Raw genomic sequence first — 21,703 nt, 5'->3', positions numbered from 1 at the left:
ATGACTAATATGCATCATCGTTTTCTAAAGTCTCCGTTTTCGCTGTCCACACTGCATTTGAAGCACCGTCTTCAAATGTATGCGTTTTCGAGAGCGTTTTCAAAACGCTGTGTTTTCCTCCGTCTCAGTGTGGACGGGAGGCCAAAACTGGGAGAAAACGATGCGTTTTCAAACGAAAACGCATTAGTTCAGCATTTTATGAATGGATTTATTTGTTGTGAAAATGAGATCATCATCTATACCCCCCCCCCCCATGTCCATCACCACACTCTATCTCTATAGGCTGGAACAGGCTGGTGTTTGCTCGAACACTTGGGAAAGATTAAATATTCTCAGCTACTTTCAGTTGCTCCCCAAAGTCGTGTTTTAACTTCTTTTATCTGTGTTTTTAGCAACACTTATAGTTCAGGAGTAAATCACATCGACTTGAGGGGTTATTAGGTTTCATACGGTTGTAGTTTACAACAATATTTCAGTGGATAGTACCTATCAAAGTAACATCCACATGGATGTCAGGCCCAAGCTTTCCTAGCACTCACCTTATCGTAAAGACATGATCAGCGTTACTCACCTTACCTGTCACTGTTTTTAATGTTGTGGCTGATTGGTGTATGTTACATGTAGACAGAGAAAAAACAAACAAACTTCCTTTTGCTTTTCTCAACTTAACCTTACATTTTGGTTGATCTGATATCCTCATATTGGTGTTGTTCCCAGATCATCATACTAAATGTTGTTCCAGGATCAACATTGCAAGTGACCAATCAGAATGTTGTGACGTCATACTTTTGCAACTTCGGGAAAAACCGGCGTAAAACAAAAAACTGTACTAAAGCTGCGTGAAACCGCCTCTGTCCGCCGATCAACGGACCCTGACCCTAACCGTAACCCTTTAATAAACGGTAAGCAGAATTGATATTGTCCTTGCAACATTGGAATTTCATAAATGCACGAATGGCTTGGCGCGCAAAAGAATAACGTCACAACAATGCGATTGGTCACTTGCAATGTTGAACCTGGAACAACATTTTCATGATGGTCTGGGAACAACACCAACACGAGGATATCAGATCATCCTTACAATTTTAGTGCTCCTTTTGCTTCTCGCTGTGTCCTTCATTTCTCCTCCTCCTGCTCCCAAGAAAGCAGCAACAAAAACAGGAGAGACATCTAGTTGGAGTATCAGAATCCCCCCCCCCCTTCCCCCCCAAAAAAAGGTACACATCACGTCATGTTGCTCCAGCGTCTTCTCCTCCTTCCCTGAAAACACAAGCCCCCCTCCTCACTAACTGCGCAGAGCCCAGAGGCTCCGAAATCCCTCCCGCCCACAAACAGCAAGAGCATTTAAAGATGTTGATGTAAACAAGGTGGGGGACACACACATGCATTCACATGAGATTAATATAGGTGGAGGAACATCTGTAGGTGTGTGTGTGTGTGTGTGTGTGTGTGTGTGTGTGTGTGTGTGTGTGTGTGTGTGTGTGTGTGTGTGTGTGTGTGTGTGCCCTCCATGGCCCCTGGCTAACACATTGTAGCTGGTCTCTGGTTTGCATGTTGTAAAGTCATCCTGAAAGATGTTGAGACACACAGGAAGACAGCTGTGGAGATCAACATCTGGGCTGGGGGCTGAGAGTATGAGGTGTGTGTATATCTGTTGCTTTCTTTTTATGTGTGAGTCTACGGATAATTGGATTTTGTTCCAAAGGAAAACAACATGGGATCACTCACAGTGTCTCCTTCATTCACTAAATCTGTGTTTGTTCAACTGTGGTTGAGCAGTGGGCTTGGCCTCCCCCATACGTGTAGGAGATAAGTTCTTCAAGTCACAGTCTCCCGTGTAAATGGAATTCCCTCATTCGTCAGTCCATGCAGACTTCATTCAATTCAGCTTAGTTTGTGTAAAGTGAGATGAGATGAGATGAGATTAAGTAGTCGTTTTGGTGACCACAAGGCGTGGGGGGTGTGAAAGGTGAGAAGTCTAAACATGGGACCCAGCAGATGAGAGAAGAAGGGCAGGCTACACAGGGAGGAGGAGAGGGTAGGTGCAGGAGAGGTGTGAAGTTTAAACATGAGGAGTAAGTGTAAAAATAATGAATAATCGGAGGGAGGTTAAGCTGAGCAGGACACACTGGAGGTGATTTTATAGATGTGTAAAAACTGGATTCAACACTATGTTAATCAGAAAAACATAAATATGTAGTGTAGTTTGCTTCCAGTGAGCCAGACTTTCTCATTTTATTTTTAATTTTTGGGTTAAGTAACTTAACCTGCAAATAGTTCAAGCATAAAAAAGGGAAAGGGGAAAACAAGGCTCAAGCGATGAACTGATTTAAACTGTACTTTAGATACTTTCTTATCAGTAGCCTTTCACAAAAACTTTTGTTTCCATTTATTTAGTTCAATCGATGAAAGATTGCAAATATAGAACAGTCTCACAGGCATACAATACAATAGAATACAACAGTGAAGTTTATAACCATCTGTAAACACGTTGGAGGTTTTGTCATGGTTAGGAGCTGCATGTCAGCCAATGGCGTTGGGGACCTTGTCATATCTGTTTAGATGTTCCAGATTTGATCCACCTGGAAAGTGTTTGATTGACGCCACACAAGCCCCTTTTCCATTAGTAGCTACTCAGATCGGTTTGACATGGATCGACTGGTTTTCCATTACAATTTAGTACCTCTTGATGGACGTGGTTGTCGTCATAGCAACGCGTCTGAGTGTACCACAATGTAATCAATATGCAACACAAAACCAACAATAAAAGTGGACTTCGAGGCAAGATTATACCTGCTGCTCGGGGTAACACGGCGTTGTTCAGCCTTGTTGCTAGGTTTCAAAAATGTGGTTTTGATTTTCCTGAACGACACGCTCTCATGACTCATGGAATGACACCACAGACTAGCCAATCGGTGGCATGCAGTGTGATGATGTCACATTTTAGTACCTGCTCAGATCACTTGGAACCCTGGCTGAGCAGGTTAGGGTTATTTTTTCTTGCTGCCCATGTTGTAATCCGCTTTTGCCTCCACAGGTCAATACGTTCCAGGCTGTTATTGGTTATGATGAGACAGACTCATATGTCCTCTTCCTCTACCCTGAAGGCGGTCTGAACTTCTTTGGCACACTGCCTAAGGTAAGCAAACAAGAGTTAAGTCATCACTGTTACAGCTGTAGGGCAAAATGTACACGAGCAAAATGAACCATTGTATTTATATCACTATTTTTATCACTTCACATAGCCACTGCTGCTTTAGGTGCATAAAGGGGTCAACATAACACCTGACCAGGGTTATGTTAGTATCTGTGTGCACGTTTTGGTTGCTCAGATTTTACATATTATTTTGTTCCTTAATGACTATTGAATTATTCTATATAGTTCCTAATTTTTGTTATTGTTAGTATTTGTTGCTAAATATTTGACAAATTATTTTATTTTATTTTATTTTATTTTATTTGAGAACATGGTTATTATGTTGTTCTGTTTTTTTTTTTTGTTTTTATTTTTTTTAATTTTTCTAGGAGTCATATAATGTTGAGATAGAGCTTCCAGCAAGAGTTGGCTTCAGCAGAGGAGAAATTCCAAATATATTAACTTCCCGAAATGAAGGCCCTTACTACAGTGTCACCAGTAATGAGCAGAGTGTTAAAAACCTCTACCAGTAAGTAAAAAAGGTTAAACCATAAATTTCTTTGCAGCCAACAGTTTAACCTTAGAATTAGATGTACGCAAATAATGACTTGTTCTATGATCAGAATCGAAACAAGTAACAAGATGCATGCACACACAGTAATCGCTAAAACAAATACTGGTAAATAAATGTGTATGTAGTAAGAGCTTGCTAATGACAGTGCATGTATAGCACAATAAGGGGCAGATAGCTAATAATTACAGGTTGTAAATGTCAAGCTAAAATTAGTGACTCAAAAAAAGATGTTCACATTCATTGTTATGTGCCTTGCCTTATGTCCTTTGTTGAACCTTTTCTTCAAATGCTGTTGCAGGAGAAGCTTAGGACATTTATAACAACAGAAAATGTTTTTTTGTGGTGCACATAATTATTTACATCCTTCTGTGAATGTCTGATTTCTTCTGCTCTAGGTTTGGTAACAGTGGAATTCCAGGCCTTTGGCTTTTCCACACTGGAAACCGTTATTCCTTTGACAACATTGTACCTGCATCCATTAAAGGTCCTGTTTCTACTCCACCAACTGTAGGATATGACTCCCATATGGTAATTTTGTTATTTGCTTGATTTAGCTTTTGGAAGATAACAATATATCTTCTTGAAATATACTGTAGTGCATCAAAAATCTACATTTTCTGCCTTATTTGCTTGCTTATTATGCACCAGTCTACTGCTTTGTACAGTGTTGTCGGCCACAATTTTTTCTCCCCAAATGACCTCTAACAAGAAAGCCTAATTTCTGCTATTGAGTACATCAGAAATTTCAACTTTCATAAATCATTCCAGATTATGCTAAATTGCAAAAGGCTTAGCCATGTCTTTAGTAAAACCTCTGTAACTTTGTGAAAAACAGAAAAGTTTGCTTTTCAATTTCTACTATAGAAATTTCATTTTTTTATGACTACAGTTAAAAACAAAACAATTAAAAAACAATTTAAAAAAAACAAATAACACAAAACTGGAAGTCAGAGCAATGAGCTACCAGAACTTTTACTTTAATTTTATTTCTTACAATTTAAGTCCAAAGAGCCGTGCTGACAGATTTCTGTTATTGGCACATGTAGAAAAACAGTTAAATATGTAACTTCTTTACAGAATGGGGAGTTTCAGTCGTCCGGACCGCTTAAGATCAAAGTGGGTTGCACGTAGCCCGCCATGTAAAATGAGTTTGACACACCTGCTGTAGAGCATCTCTGCCATCATGGGCTTCCCAACACACACAGTCAGACACAACGTTCTTGCTATGCTGCTTTCTTTATTCATTCAGTGTTATCTCTAACGCTTTTTTAACAGTGACATGTCCACTCAATTTTATCAGCTCTAGTAGCTCTTCTGGCTGCTAGTCCAAGTGATTGCTATACACACCTTGGTCCCAGCGAGCTACTGCATAAATAGAAGAGACATAATGAGACAATTGCTGACAGCTGTGCCAGCCAGCCCAAAGAGCCCTCTGCTCCAGCTCTCCCGGCGCTGAGCCAAAACCACACCCCGCCACCAAATACCCCAATCGCCCAACCTGGGATGCGGAGCCTAAACTTCCTTTGCCCACAGAAGAGGAAATCAGCCACAACCATCTATACCTCAAGCCTTTGGATCATCGTGAATTTGAAAGGCTGTCAAGCTAGATATCGTTGGATGATCTGGGTGTTGGCATCCTTCGTGCAATGGAGCCATCATTCTGCAAAACATTGCCCGAACATAGGGTGAATCAGCATATCAGGAGATAACAGTGGAGGGCTTCAACTGCCTACAGAATTGCCAGACATTCTTTATCTGCTGTGCTGTATTTAGTCTTGCGCTCTGACAGCTTACAACCGATGTATACCTCAGTCGAATCCCCTCACCTGCAAACACAAAACGGCCACCTGCCCTCAGGGAGAAGTTAGGACTATGGAGCATGGTTATCCCCAGAGAGTTTATTTTACCCAGTCAAATGGAATTTAAAGCTTCCTTGGCACTGCTCTGTCAATGGACCAGGTCTGACTCACACTTTCGGGTGAGGTTGGTCAGGGGACTAGTTAGCTCTGCAAAGTTCATGATGAACCCATTCAGCTCCAAGAACCACCTAACAGCATCTGCTCTCTGGGCTTGTGTGAGATGGTCGTCACGAAGGAATGGCGGGAATGGGCCCCAACCCATCTTTGTCTTTCATCAAGCTCACCAGAGAAACAGGATCTGCCTGCCTCTGCACTTTCAGGCAGTATATTTTTGTGGCTCTACCCCTGGCAGAATGTGCTAACTCATAATTGACATCACCCACCCATCATGTGTGACCACAAAAGACCCTTACTACTTGACAAGTACTTTTCAGCTGGAGGATGGGAGAAACACAAGTAGTTTACCTCCTGGTGTAAACTACTTGAGTCTAGCCTCTCTGTTGTCATCCTCTGACATCCTCTCTTCTTTTATTTTTGCTTGGACTTTTCTCACAGTTTTCTGTAAGTAGGTCCAACACCACACGTGGTTTTCTGCCAAACAGCATTTCAAAGGAAAAGAAAAAATCAGTGGAGGCCTGGGGCACCTCCTACAGTGGAAACAACAGTGGGTCTAACCACCAGTCCCAAGTTCATTCATCCTTGTGAATGAACTTCTCCTCAAACATCATGGAATTTAATGCTTTATTCACACACTCCACCAGCCCATGTGTGAGATTTGAAAAAATTGCCCTGGTCAGTAAATATTTCTTTTGGGATTCAGAATATGACCAGAAACAGCTCATGGACCACACTCTCAGCAGAAATTGAAATGCTTCACAAAGCCACCTCTTCATGATATTGTGTTGCATAATTCACCAAGACTAAAAACAAAAGGATATCCTTGTGCACTCCAGTGAAATGACCTGACTGGCATTCCAAGTAGGACTCATCCAGAAGAATTGGGTCACGATTTTATTATGGTTTTATCATATTATATCAGCACCACCAGCAACAGGATGTACATTTCCCACTACAACATCCCTAGTTACAGCCAGCTGGGTGTGGCCAATAGCTGATCTCCCACTCCCAGTCTGGAGTTGTGGAATTGGCAGCACTGGTCTTTATGGGAGTAGCCCAAGCAGTCCAGCACAGTCTTCCAGACATCTTTAAAGTTCCCCTGAAAAACCGCTGGTAGGCTGAGCGCTGCTGCCTGCCCTTCCCCAGACAATAGGGGAAGCAGCCACACAGCCTTTTCCTCCACCAGCTGCTTACCAGCCTCCAACACTGTATCCTCAAACATATCCAAGACCAGCTGCGGTCATACGTCTCCACTGTCTTGTGTGGCATGATCAAAGAACCATGGTAAGTAGAGGCAGTTGAGTTGCGGCCCCAGACCAGACCACAAGGTTTTCCAGCACCGGGTTGTGCCGCTCGGCCTGGGCCTGCAGTTCTTCCATCTGCCCTCAGTTAACCACCGCCTGCTCCTATTGCACAGGGGAAGTTTTGCCACCATCTGATCCAGGGCTTAGACTTGTTTAACAGTACAATCTGTTGGTGTGACCCTTCTTTGGGTGTTGGGTGGAGTTGGCACCAGTGTAGGACATTTCTACCATCTTGGGCTTCCCAACAGATAAGACAGTCAGACACAACCCTCTTGTTATGATTGTTTTCACTGTTCTTTATCTTACACACTGTTTCTGATGTTCTTTTTAGATAATCCCCAGTCCAATCAGTTTTATTAGCTGCCACCACAACCTCAGACACCCATGCTGCTCTTTACTCCTCTGACTTTTCCATTGTTTTTCCTTCCAGGGCACCACCACCCCAGACTATGATGAGTTTGAAGAATATGTGGAGAATACGTTTGACCCTAATACCCAAGAAAGAGAAGATGATTATCCTTTAACAGGGAGGAACCCTGAATTCCAGCCTGCACCTGCTGATGGTGACCGATCAAGATTCCTTCTACCGCAAAACCATTATGGGAGCGACAATATACCATTGACCTTTGAACCTGTGTATGGTTTCGAGCCACCAGAGAGGCAGTACGCTTCCCCTAATCCTCCACAGACAGTCGCAGAGGGAGGTGCTCAGCAGCCCCAGGAACAGCAACCACAGGTAACAGTGGTTCAAATGTGCAAAGAACTGTAGTATAACCCACTAACCATTTATCATGCACAACTTGGTATTATGCACACCTTTTGCCATCACAACTGCCTTAGTTAGATATGAAAAAAGGGAATTGAAACAGCAGGGTTGTCAGGTGTTAAAAGGATTTTAAATTCAAAGGACAATTTAAGAAAATATCATGGTCATAGTGGAATGGTGTTGTCAACAAAATAATGAGAACATAGCGCAGATCATAACTTTCTGGATTATGATATTTGTAGAGAATTACAGCTACAGGCTTGGATTTTATTGCTTTCAATGCCAGAACATATTTCTCCTGTGTCTTCCTCTGCAGCTGCCTCTGAAAGTGGTGAATGTGCACACCCCACATAGAAATGCTCCGCCTCTTTCCCCTGGAGCACATGTGGTCAGTGTGGATGAAGAACAGGTTAATTTTGACACAGGAGGTAAGAAAAAAACAATGAGTATTTTTCTTTTTTTAAAACTTATCAGCAAACTTTATCCTAAAGAAGTGCACAGAGCAGTCAAATCAATATGTGGTACCTCACTGAATCGTCTAGATACACTTTCCAACAGTTTTCCAAGTTACTTCATAGTGTGCTCGTTTCACGCTTAGGCCAAAATAGGCCATTTAAAGGACGTCAGAAACAAAAGGACAGCTGGTCAAAAGTTCAGTCTTTTTCACAGTCAAGTTGTCATAGTGATAACTGGGCAAGTATACACTTTGTTTTGTTTTTCATGCAATTTTATTTATTTATTTGTCTTTGGATTCCTGTGACAATGAAGTGAGTCACATGAGACTATGTTTTGAGGAGCCATTCTAAAGAAAGCCACAGCCAAAAATGTGCCTATTTCACACAGCCACGTTTTGAACAGGCACAGTCAAACCCATACACATATACAGAGAGTGAATTCTCATAGCTGTCCTCTTTTCATATCAGTAACTTTGTCACTGCCTGCATGTGATGCATTTGGGGACATCTGTACATTGTAGCTATAACAAAATAACCTTGGTTGCACTTTCTCTACTCTTTGAAATTAGTTTCATGGAAAACGCTACCTCGCTGTCTTGGCCAGCTGCCGAGCGGTACCTAATACAATACTGCCGTTGTGCTGTGTAGCTACCAGGTGTGTGTGCTCACGCTCCCTCCCCTTCAAACTACTCCCACAGGATTTTGCCATAAATAAGAATGTGTTCTCAGTGAACCTCTTATATAAGGTCAAGCAAACTGTCTGTGTAAGTGAGTTCATCTTATTAGGTCAGTTTGGGAAAAAGAAACAGTTTTTTCTGAGAAGCCTTCGAGATCTGTCGCCAAGTGTTTAATGTTCTATCTGACATTTTTATGCATGTTTTTAGGAAAACAAGATATGTCTTTAAGCTCACTATTTTGTTGTAGAGCTATAGTAAAAGTGGAAACAGGCAGGATGGGATATGGAGCATCTTGCTGCTAAGGCCATTTTAGACCATATCTTGTAGACTTAAAGAATATCAGACTTCATGTACTAGTATACGTACATAGAGTATTTGGCTATATTTATCAAATCAAATCAAATCAAATTTATTCATAAGCACATTTAAAAACAACACAGGTTGAACCAAAGTGCTGTAGATAATGGAAATAGTAAACATTCATAGTAAAAAAACAATGACTAGTCACAATTAAAAGCTAAAGAATACAAGTGTGTTTTCAAGCGGGTTTTAAAAAAGGTCAAATGTCAAGTGCTATATTTATGTGTTTTGAAGTTTTTAGAAAGCACATTTATATTTTTCGGCATTTTTATGGATTTGATGTTTATGAAACTTGGAGTACAATTGTTACGTCTTTGTCTCCCTAGAAAATTCCAACGTCCCAAAAAGAGAGAAAGAAAATGAGAAAGTCAAAGAGAACAATGCACTCGCTCAGGAGTTATGCAAGCTCCATGTGATGTTTTTTGTTAAGAGAAGTTACTTAAGCATGTGAGGTTGTGGTCAGACTTGAGCAGTTCTAATAAGAATAGGCATTTAAGGTTTCAATCTAAATATCTTAAGTCAGCAGTTTTCTTGCTGACTCAGTTATTTATTTATTTTTTTGTCGATTCAAAGAAAAAAATTGTGCAGCATTCAAGTCAGAGACACTTTCAACAAATAAACAGTCTTTTAGTTTAGAGTCTATTTAGAGCCGTAGTCAGAACATGTATATGCTGTGAAGACATTGGGTCTCATCTTGGCCACATCCAAGGACTGTTTATTACTTGGTATTGAGGTTTAGGTTAATATTTGGCTTAGTTTAGGGTTGTGGTTAGCCAGTGAGTGGTGAGGGTTACAAGACTACACAATGTATTATGTCAATGAAGGTTCTCATTAAAGAGGAAAGATGTGCATGTGTGGATGTTTGAAGCAGGACTGCAGCAGCTGGTTTTCTTTTCATATAGCATCTTGGAGTGTATGCATATATGTCTGCATGTGTGTGTGCAAATTTCATGTTGTTCCACTCACCCCCAACCAGCTGCAGAGTCTCTTCCTGTTAAAAGAGTTTTTCCTTCCCACTGTCAGTAAGTTCTTGGTCATAGAGGGTCATCTGATTTCTTTGTGTTATTGTAGGGTCTTTACTTTGCAGTATAACGCGCCTTGAGCTGACTGTTGGTGTGATCTGGTGCTATACAAATACATTTGAATTGAAGTTTTTGTACAATGTGTAGATTGGAGACAAAATATAAATTGTTCAAGTGAATCATCTTACCATCACTCATTTTCAGGTAAAAGTCATAAAAATAATATAGAATGTTGATCATTATAAAAGATTTTTCATAAATTTTGCAGAAGACATTCACAGATGATACAGAGGGAGATGTTGCAACAGTTTGAAAAGATAAGACTTAGTCGGAAAAACTCTTCTCCCCCTAAACCATCAGCAATATGAAGGTTTTGTCTGAGTAGCAACACTTACTGTTCAGGAGAATACTGCAAGTAGCTGCGTCATAACAGAGAGCTTAAATGAATATGGCTGAGTGATGATGTCACCAGTGGAGCGCAAACTAACCAATGTAGTGGGTATAACTGAAGCATTAGAGTGGAAACATTAGGCTAATGAGTTTAAATGTCGTATCATGTATCCTCTAATCTTACTTTTTTTCTCTCATAGTGATTCAATATACTACAGAGAATAAGGAAACATGTGCCAGGTATGTAAAGAGTAGACATGCAATTTAATTTGCTTACCTACACAGCCAATCAGACATTGTTGGTAAGACATTGAAAAGACATCAAAGACAACTTTGTTAGGTGTCTTAACAACACTGAGATTTGTTCAAAACAGTGTAAAGAGTAAAAGTTGCTTTCTCAGAATCTGAAGATCTTTCTTAAAAAAGAAAAGCTCTTTCCTGCAGAAATAATATTTTAAGTTAGTGTCTGCTTGATCTGACACTTGTCCATTCTCATGCCTTGTCTGATGCCATGAATACATATCAAAAAAGCACCGATCGTACTTAAAACTACAACTTTCTCCTTCTCATTTAGATTCCTGCAGCAGTGCTCCCAGAATGCATTTTGCACTGACTATGCCACAGGCTTCTGCTGTCACTGCCAACCAGGCTTCTATGGAAATGGACGCCAGTGTCTGCCTGATGGTTAGATCTTGGCCATTTTTTCTAAGTGCTGTGCCCATTGGTTGTCTTTACATATTAAAGCTGCTTTGTTGTGTGCGTTCTGTGCTGCTCATCCAGGTGCCCCCCAGCGTGTTAGCGGTAAGGTGAGCGGTACTGTGTATGTGGGATCGACTCCAGTATCGCTGAACAACATTGATCTCCATGCCTACATCGTGGTGGGAGACGGGAGGGCGTATACTGCCATCAGCGAGGTACAACCTGAAAAACAGCCCCATTAATCGTGTACAAGCTTCTTCTATATTGTAATTAAGATTAAGGCAGCCAGTACTTTTTCCATAACAAATTTAAGGAACCAATCTGGTAAGCTTTCAGAGTGGGGCTAACTTATCAGATCAGGAGATCAGGAGCAAGGTTTAACTTACAGTCATGAAAAAGAACGTTTTCAGAGGACTGCACGTAGTCATGAGACAAACTAAGCATACCCGTACTGCTTCCACAGGAATTAAGAGGGTAACCCGAATACTTGGCTAATCGAATGTTTTTGATTAATTGACATCAGCAGGTTTGAGCACCTCTATAAAAGTTTTGTCAGTTTGCTGGTCTGGAGCATTGAGGTGTGTTAACATAATGGAAATCCCAGTGAATTCATTCCAATGTCAGACCAAGAACTACATGGGCATGCTGAGGCCTGTAGAGTCTGAGTCCATCAATGTTTAATGTCATGATACCATCGTTATTTAATAAAAAAGTGCATGTATGGTTTGCTTTGAAGTGTTATCAGGAGGAAGCCTCTAAGAACATGACAGCACAGCTTAGGTTTTCCACTTTGCATCTGAACAAATCACAAGACTTCTGAAACAATGTTCTTTGGATGGATGAAACTAAAGTTTGGCTATAATGCACAACACCAAATAAGGAGGAAACCAAACACAGCATATCAGCACAAACACCTGATATAGTGTCCATTGGGGGAATTCGATTCGAATTTTTTTCAACCACAATTTTTTCAAATCCACCTTGGATTTAATCATTTTTAAGTAAAGGAAATTGAAATATGTTGGTTAAAAAGCCTCTGAAAAAAATGAACATCTTAATGTCTTGCGTCATTTATGTAAACTTAGTCAACTTAGCAAACATTATCCCTCTTGATCAGGTACCAGAACCAGTGGGCTGGGCACTGATGCCAGTTGCACCCATTGGAGAGCTATTTGGATGGCTGTTTGCTTTGGAGCTGCAGAATAGCCAAGCGGGATTCAAACTGACAGGTAAACATGTTTGCACAGTTTTTTGCCTTGTACGTCCTGACTCTTGACATTCTGGAGAGACATGAGGGAACTCCTTAATAGCAAGGACATCGTGTGTCTGTTTCTTTGCATGTGTGTGTTTCTGGTCTCCCAGCCAGATGTAGTGTCTCCAGGGATGTGATGTGATATCAGTCTTCCCCCTCCCCTCACTAATGGGAAACAGCTGTGTGGTTGTGTTAGTGTGTAACTATTGTAGACACTGCACTTTTTCTGAAATGTAGCTTCTGCATGTTTGTTATATATAAACCAGTAAATAAAAGATTGATGATTATTTGTGTTACAAGGTGCTGAGTTCAGTCGTCACGCAGAGGTTGTATTTTACCCTGGGAACCAGCGCTTGTCAATTATTCAGACGGCCCGTGGCCTCGATGACCACAACCACCTAACCGTGGGTACTGTAATCAGCGGCAGTGTGCCCTTCCTTCCTCCTGGTGCTGAAGTTACCATGGAGCCCTTCAAAGAGACTTACCAGTACTACCCCTCAGGTAAAGTCAAGGATTGAACAGCATACATCATTCGATTGCCCTTTTTGTTGCTTAAAGTGACTCCATCTCTCTTTCTACAGTTGCAACCTCCACCTCTATTAGAGAGTATTCAGTGGTTACAGCAGACCGAGGGTCCGAGTCCTTCTCTTTCCAGCTGAAACAGAATATCACCTACCGTGACTGCCCACACAACAACCAAGCTGCCACCCCGGAGACTTTGCAGATCCTTATGGAGAGGGTGTTTGTCATGTTCGTGAAGGAGGAGCGGATCCTGAGATACGCCATCACCAACAAAATCAGCCCAGTTAGAGGTGAGACAAACTATGTTTACAGAGATCACACTTTAATAGCAATTCACAGGTGGTCCAGTTACTGTATATACTACATATTTACTCATATAATGTGTGAGTTTTAACATGGTAGTGTTTTCTTAAATCGACCATAGCAAGTAGTGCCTTGACCTGAAGTAAAGTGAACATTTGCGACTTGTCAAGCCTCTGACCACACGTAATGCAAAGTTCTTATAAAATCAAGTCAACAAATTTACACACATAAACAGCAAACAACAACACAACACAACAGTAGTTTAAAAGCCTGAAGTGCTGTATTTATTTAAGTATTTATTGTCCAGCAATAAATAATAATAAGAATAACATAAAATTTTAGCTAACATTAGCAGGAAGAATTTGTCTACTGAAGCCTGTCTAGACAGAAATGTGCTCGCCAAGCGATTGCTATGGCCCACATCAAAAGGGCGTTTGATTCATGAAGGGACTGTTTGGTTTCGGAATAATATTTGTCTTTCCCTGCCGACAGAGACAGATTGCAAGCTCACATAAGAAAATACTGTCTTGAGTAGTTGCCCCTTGTTATAAAATTATAAAAGTATTCGGTAAATCAACTACATTTTCTTTACGCTGTAATTGCCAGCATGGGTGTGGTTAGCAGGCCAGCTGGCATTTTTTGTGCCAAAAGTGAAAAAGTTATCATTTTCATGATACTTGGTATATAGATATAGGTATTTAGTGCACATGCCATTCCCCTACTTGTAATATAAGATAAATAACGCATGGTACAATGGACAGTGTTTACAAGGTTGCACACATTTTATGAACCTAAACTCATGAAAAGATAACTGACACTGCAGTTCACTTAATGACTGGAGTTGTCGATAACTGTGACAGTTTTTGAGCTGAGATTTTTCTTTAAATGGTAAATGGACTGATTGTTATATAGCGCTTTTTTACTCTCCTAGAGTACTCAAAACCCTCTATGCAATATGCCACGTTCACACAAGCACTGTCTTCTATGCTTTTAACTCCTTAGTAACTACCATTCACACACATTCATAGTCCAATGGACGCATTGGAGAGCAACCTGGGGTTAATATCTTGCCCAAGGATATTTGGCATGCAGACTGGGAAAGCCAGGGATCGAACCTTCCAATCAGTAGATGACCTGCTCTACCTCCTGAGCTACAGCAGTAAATTCTGCCATTATGTAAACTGTTTCCCAGCAAGCTGTCATAAAAACATCTACTAGATACTCTGATACATGATACAGTCATACATGATGACCAAAAAAACAGGCTGTTCTCCAAACTGAAACAATTTAAAGTTTTAAATCAACAAATCTTATGGTTCTAATGGCTAAATGGATTTCAGACCATCCCTGTCATGTGTATTTTATGATCTACCAGTTGTGTCTGTTTGCGTATGGCATTCCATATGGACAGTTTCTGGTGAGGGGTTTTCACCCACCGCAAACATCTTCCTGTGCAGTCTTCCAAAACCCCAACTGCACGTTGCTGGATGCAGATCAAGCTGTCTGTTGTCGAATGCTAACTGGTTGACAAGTGGGCCGTAACAGCAAAGGGAGCCGCAACAGAGTTCGCCAGAGGAAAGAGAGAAGCACACAAAACTCCATCAAAGATAATAATAAAAAATACAAAATGAAAACCACAGATAGTGACTGCAGTGGACACGTCCCATCATTTTTAACACTTGCTTTCACTTCAGCTCTTTGTATGTTATAACTTGGATGGACCAACAACACAAGCCAGACTAGTCCCGAGAATGGTTGTACCACATATTTTGTAACTTCAGTCTTTCAGCTTCAGTCACAACGCCTACAGTGTTGGAAACATGACTTCTCTTCCAGAGCCTTTAACCATTCAGCTATTAATTATTGCAGGGTTGCCACAGAAACCTCAGCCAAACCAATGGCACAGAGTTGGATAGAGCACAGGTTTAAGAACACATGCTGTGGATTTACAGATTGAAACCATAGAAAATGTTGTCATAATGTCTCCATTTTCACTTCAGTGTCTACCATGGTGCAGACACACCAGACCCTTTTAAGGATAATTTGAACCACAGTTTACGTCACAGCTGTCACAGCTGTCTTTAAGGATTTTAACGAATTCAGCTGCAGATGAATCCAGACATGTGTTAACACAGTTAACGAAAAGAGCTGGTCAAGGAGTGAAAACTGTAGATAGGCCAACAGAATTTAATGAGAACTTAGCATGAGTGGGGGAAAAAAATCTCAGAGTGTTGAAAAAAAAGATTTGCCTTACTGTTTAAAAGCACCTTCTGTTTCCAGAGCACAAGCCAAAACCACCAAACCAGAACTGGTTCTGTGGAATTTGCCCCCAAGTTTGTGTTCTGCCTTATCGTCTGCAACCTAGGAATAAAAAAGTAATGTGCTTGGAATACTACTTAGTAATTATTATAATTATTAAAGTATTATTGGTACAACTGACTATGTTTACAACTTTTATGGACAGAATTTTTTAGGAGCCATGAAGAGGCAGAGGATATGAGTTTTAGTAAACTCACTTTCACACTGGATCCACTTGTGTGAAGTGGCTGACAATTAGCAGCTCAGAGTCTGAGTCTCTGGTTCTCAGCTGAGAAACTGTGGATGGCCTCTCCAGGATGGGAAGGAGGGTATTTAAAAGTACCTCTCTTCTGTGGAACCAGCTCCCACTTTGGAATTGGGAGATAGACGACCTTTATTCTAGATTTAAGATTAGGCTCAAAACTTTCCCTTTTGATGAAGCTTATAGTAAGGATTGGATGACAGGTGACACTGAACCCTCCCTTGGTACGTCCCAATAGACTTAGGCTGCTGGGGGTTTCCCATGGTGCACTGAGCATTTCTTCTTCTTCTTCACCTTAATCTAATGATCAAGGAACTGACCTCACAGCCCATTGTTCCTTCAGTGGGCTGGTTTCAGTCATTATGCAAATGTGCTGTTTATAAGCTTGGGGAAACCTGCAGTCAGCTGAGACTGAAGAAGTCACTTGGATGGGTGACGAAACGTTTCTCCCACTGAAAACGCTACCTCCAGATGAACAGAATCAACCTTTTGGAACACAGCATCGTATTTCATCATTAGTTACTGTTAATCTCTGGCTGACTTCCACATTGTCTCTTTGGTTCAGTCTTCCTTTCTTACCCCTCCCCAACCAGTCACAACAGATGGCTGTACCTCCATGAGCCTGGCTGTGCTGGAGTTTTCTTCAATTCATTTTAATTAGATTTTATTCGTAATGTCAAATCACAACAACAGTTGCCTTAAGGGGCTTTATATTGTAAGATAAAGACCCTAAAAATTTAGAGAGGAAACCTCCAACAATAAGATAACCCCCTATTAGCTAAGGCTTTGGAGAAAGTGGGAAGAAAAACTTCCTTTTAACAGGAAGAAACCTCTGGCAGAACCAGAAATTTAGGGAGGGGCAGACGTTGCTACCACCGGTTGGGGGTGAGGGGAGGAAGACAAATCAAAGACATCTGCTTTCTGTTAAAAGAGAGTGGGGTTATCTGATTGTTGGGGTTTTCTCTGTAGTATTTTAGGGTCTTTACCTTAGAATACAAAGCCTCTTGAGGCAACTGTTTTTGTGATTTGGTTCTATATAAATTGAATTGAATTGAATTGAATTGAATTGAATTGAATTGAATTGAAATGAATTGAATGATCTCCCTGTGTTTTTGCGTGGGTTCCCTCCCACCGTCCAAAGACATGCAGCTTGTGGGGATAGGTTAATTGGATAATCCAAATTGCCACTAGGTGGGAATGTGAGTGTGAATGGTTGTCTGTCCCTATGTGTTAGCCCTGCGACAGACTGGCGACCTGTCCAGGGTGTACCCCGCCTTTCGCCCTATGACAGCTGGGATAGGCTCCAGCGCCCCCCGCGACCCTGAAAAGGATAAGCGGAAGCGAATGGATGGATGGAATGGACATTAATATAGTTTTACTAATAAAAGGTGTAGCATTCTCATGTGATGCGACAAGCCAATGATCACTCTGGATGTTAGTCCGCTGTAAAACTTTAATGCGTACCCCAGCGTTAAAACACAATGCCAGTACCGGAAAAACAAAACTCCTGCCACCATGCTATTGGACCACAGTTACGGCAGGTCTCATAAACAAATATTGCTTGGCAATCATTTAATGATTCAATAATCAATGATCTACAGAAGGTAAACCTGAAATTAGCTGCTAGCTACTTTTCGCTGCGTTGGTCACAGAATAGTAACTGTAGGCAGTTAGGTCCAGTGATATCCAAGGTATGGGTTGGATTTGAATGTGTTTGGGGAGTGTGTGTGGTTGACAGGCATATTTGATGTTATCTTTTCTATTTACAGTTTTATCGTTGTTAAAGCTTTACTGCACCCAAGTGAATGGTAAATCAAGCACTTTGAGAATCACAGAGGTCTTTGTGGCTTGCTAAGCCAAAGAAAAGATCCTTTTAGATGAATTATGTTACATTAGATGAAAAGTTTTTCAACAATTTTTCCCGCGTTGTTTTTAATTTTTATGTCCATTACCTTCATCTGCTCTCCTTAAAATAATGGAAGAAAAAATGTTCATAGATATATAAATACAGGACAGAACATGTGTTGTGTTCTTTTTCTGTCAACATGCAGCAGTTGTGCTGTCTTTACCCACTTTGTCTGCTGAAAAGCAGATAGTGACAGTTGGATACGTGACCTTGTAAGATGACGGGAAAAAGAAGTCTGAAAAAGAATTTGAGACAGACACCACCACCTTGTTTTTGGATTCAGACCAGGAATCTGTCATTGAGACGTCAGCACGCTGATTAAAAACGTTATGATGACATATCTCACACATGCACATGCTCACACACAATGATCCACCCAGACCACAGCTGGAAGAGCTTTTGGGGATAAGGGATTTTGTAAACATGGGTTAAGTATGAGCCTGTCACACAGAGGGCATACATATGTGCTGTGGAGTGGGGGGTGTCTTGAATGGGGGTTGCCAGGTAGAATAGCTGACTAGTGATGTCATGAGAATTGTGGAAGAAAAGACGCTGAACTGACAGGTAAACCTGTCATACGCTTTATTAAACTGCAAATTAACTAGTTGTGGTATAGTTTATTGAGGGCCCCCTATTTTCAATGATTTAATTTAATCTAATGTAGCCACCTGTTATTTAAAGTATTGGAGTAAATAGTTTTGAAGTAAATATTTGAAATTATTCATCCATCTGGAGCCTATCCCAGCTGTCTTAGGGTGAGAGGCAGGGTACATCCTGGACAGGTCACCAGTCTGTCTCAGGGCTAACAGATAGACAAAGACAACCATTCGCACTCACATTCACACCCATAGGCAATTTAGTGTTTTCCTATCCCCACTAACTGCATGTCTTTGGACTGTGGAAGGAAGCCGGAGCAACCGGGGAGAACCCACGCAACATGGGGAGAACATGTAAACTCCGCACAGAAAGACCCCACCATGCCACGGTGCCGCTAAAATGATTCATCCATCCATTCGCTTCCGCTTATCCTTTTCAGGGTCGCGCGGGGCGCTGAAACCTATCTCAGCTGTCATGGGGCGAGAGGCGGGGTACACCCTGGACTGGTCGCCAGTCTGTCGCAGGGCTAACATACAGAGACAGACAATCATTTGCACTCACACTCACTCCCGCATTCACACCTGTGGCCAATTTAGCATTTTAGACCTAAAGTGATTCATATTTATCTTACTTATCTGGATTTTGCTTTGAACAAACATCTCGTCATTTTAAAGAGTCTGAGTCTGTTAATGAGACTCGGGCCCCTGTTGTACATTCCCCGTAGTGCAAAAGCCAAAGCTGCATATTTTAAAAGAACTACATGTTAATTGCCCCCATGTTTTAAGCACCATGCCTGCAGTTAGTTTTTTATTTGCAGCCTCACTTTAGCTAACTGTTGACACCACTATGGATTCATTTGGGTAGTTTTCTCCTTAGCTGTGCCGGGTTTTTTTTTTTTTTTAGCCCGATAAACCACTTAAATCCAGCTTTCAGTGCGTTCAGATGATTTAGTGTTGCTGGACTTCAAGTGTCCAGTGCATAAACCCAGTTTGTTTGTGTCTACGTGTTTATGCGTGTGTGGAGGAGATTTTTGAAAAGCAACAGGTGGGAAACTGCACTCACCACTTTGATGATGATGATGATGATGTGTGTGTGTGTGTGTGTGTGTGCGTGCGTGCTTCTCCCATTCTCTCTCTCTTTAATTATCCCTCAGCCTTTTCTACAGTCCATGTGTATCTCACCCTCTCATCTCCCCTTTTTTACCGCCACATTCAGACTTTGCAGGGTCTCTCTCTCTCTCTCTCTCTCTCTCTCTCTCTCTCTCTGATAATGAGCCAAAATTGCTCTCTGGCCTCAGGAGATGAAAACAAGCTGCGTGTGTGTATGTTTGTTTTTGTTTATGTGCAAGTGTGTTGTTGTTTATGGCATATGATGAAGCTGACAGTAAAGCAAAAGTCCAGCATGAAACACTCTAAGATTATTAAAAACGGATATTATAACAGATGTGTTCATGTGCATAACTGAGAATATTTTACATCCCAGCCAACTGGAGCCGACTAACTATAGATGTCCTTGAAATAAAAGCGAAACCATGCAGACACTGAAGGTTTGTGTTTGAGCCGAATCTAAATTCCATATTTGGGCCAATATTTAAATTGTGTGGGTAGAAGGAATATTTAAAGAATGCCTGAGCAGCGTGGGGTATTTTACATTAGATAATATTTTTACATGACACGAGACCAAAGTTATCGATCAAAGATGCTGAGACTTGTTTTAACGACACTATAATATTGCTTAATGTTAAAGTTATAATAATACAAAAAAATAAGAGTTGGAGCATTCTTATAACAGGATCATTGCTGTATCCTGCTGTACAGAGCAAATTTGAACTTTAAGCATATTTATTCATCTTTAACATTTCTATTTTTTCCCCCATGGTTTTCTTTGCTCTTTTGTTTATATTTCTGATTTTCTCAAAATTCGTCTGAGGTTTGTTTTTGAAATTGTGTGTCTGAGCCACGCAGCAGTATGAAGAAACCCTGAACTCACATCCGCTCACTCATCCCTCTGTCCATGTGTCTACCCCCCCATATGCGTCTAAGCTTGTCCATATGTTGAACATAGAGAACATGAAGGGAGTTGCTTCCTAAGAGGAGTCCGTCCTGTGGGAGTTTGTCTGGAGTGATTTTACATGTGTGTTTGGTTAACTTGCCCTGTAATCATTGCCCTAATCACTGAAGTTTCACTAAATAATCCAGACCTCAGTTGATCTGAGTTCAGGATATTTGGTGTGTAGCAGATTTTGTGTGGTTGTCTGGTTGAATTTTCTCACACCAGCTTTAACAATGTTGCTCTTTTATGTCTAATGCAGTTTATTTTCAGATTCTAATGTCTGTTAATGTTATTGTCTGCTTCTTTAAATTCTTTCTTTTTTAACATTTGTTGAAGGTGCCACTTTTAATGTGCTTTGAAAGACTAGAAAATGAAAATGAAATCAAATGGACATTACTGACAGTACACAAGCAATTTTTTCTAATAGAGTAGCTTTGCATGAGTTCCATCAGGTTACCTGAAACAAGCCATTTTCCCTGCTTTTGGCTCTTTAGGCCATCTTTCATCTGATTGGCTGCTACTCCTAAACAGAAGGTTTTACCAGCAAGTGGGTGGGGCTTCTGTAACCATAGCCAAAACAATTTGACTGAGATGACTATAACAGGGATATGGTCTCTCTTTGTCATCATACAGAGCCAGTGTAAGACAAAATAACGTCTGAAATAGAAGAAATATTGAATTATTTTTAAGGCTGACCTCAAATGAAACTTTGAACATGAAAAATCCACCATGGCAGAAGTATATATATTATATTAAATAAGGAAATTATATTAGACACTGGTTACAGGGAGTTATATGAAAGTTAGCATATAAAAAGTACTTAAGCTTACTTATTTGTGTAAATGGGAAGTCCTCTTCACACACTAAGGTTAATTATTCCACAGGATTCCTTGCAAGAGCCAATTCTATTTACATTATACATGCTATCCTTAGCCAGTATTATTAGAAGGAATAGCATACATTTTCTCTGCTATGCAGATGATACCCAGCTTATCTATCCATGAAACCAGATGACAAATACCAACTAGTTAGACTGTAGGTATGAATAAAAGACATAAAGATCTGGATGACCTGTTTCTAAATTCAGACAAAACTGAGTTATTGTACTTGACCCTAAAAATCATAGACACCTGGTGTCCAAACGGATCCTCT

General features: G+C 40.8%; 1 protein-coding gene across 1 annotated transcript in view; it reads left to right on the top strand.

Moving 5' to 3' along the window:
• nid2a (nidogen 2a (osteonidogen)) overlaps positions 1-21,703 on the top strand; it is a 51,346-nt gene that overhangs the window by 12,459 nt on the left and 17,184 nt on the right. Inside the window, exons 4-14 of the mRNA XM_026158608.1 lie at positions 3,038-3,139; positions 3,526-3,665; positions 4,106-4,238; positions 7,421-7,726; positions 8,073-8,184; positions 10,861-10,900; positions 11,235-11,344; positions 11,441-11,574; positions 12,477-12,588; positions 12,912-13,112; positions 13,193-13,423. Of these exons, the coding sequence (XP_026014393.1) occupies positions 3,038-3,139; positions 3,526-3,665; positions 4,106-4,238; positions 7,421-7,726; positions 8,073-8,184; positions 10,861-10,900; positions 11,235-11,344; positions 11,441-11,574; positions 12,477-12,588; positions 12,912-13,112; positions 13,193-13,423 (1,621 nt within the window). The remainder of the gene's footprint in view (positions 1-3,037; positions 3,140-3,525; positions 3,666-4,105; positions 4,239-7,420; positions 7,727-8,072; positions 8,185-10,860; positions 10,901-11,234; positions 11,345-11,440; positions 11,575-12,476; positions 12,589-12,911; positions 13,113-13,192; positions 13,424-21,703) is intronic.

Source organism: Astatotilapia calliptera, chromosome 23, assembly GCF_900246225.1.
Source record: "Astatotilapia calliptera chromosome 23, fAstCal1.2, whole genome shotgun sequence".
Lineage (NCBI taxonomy): Eukaryota > Metazoa > Chordata > Actinopteri > Cichliformes > Cichlidae > Astatotilapia > Astatotilapia calliptera.
This window is presented reverse-complemented; position numbering and strand designations above follow the sequence as displayed.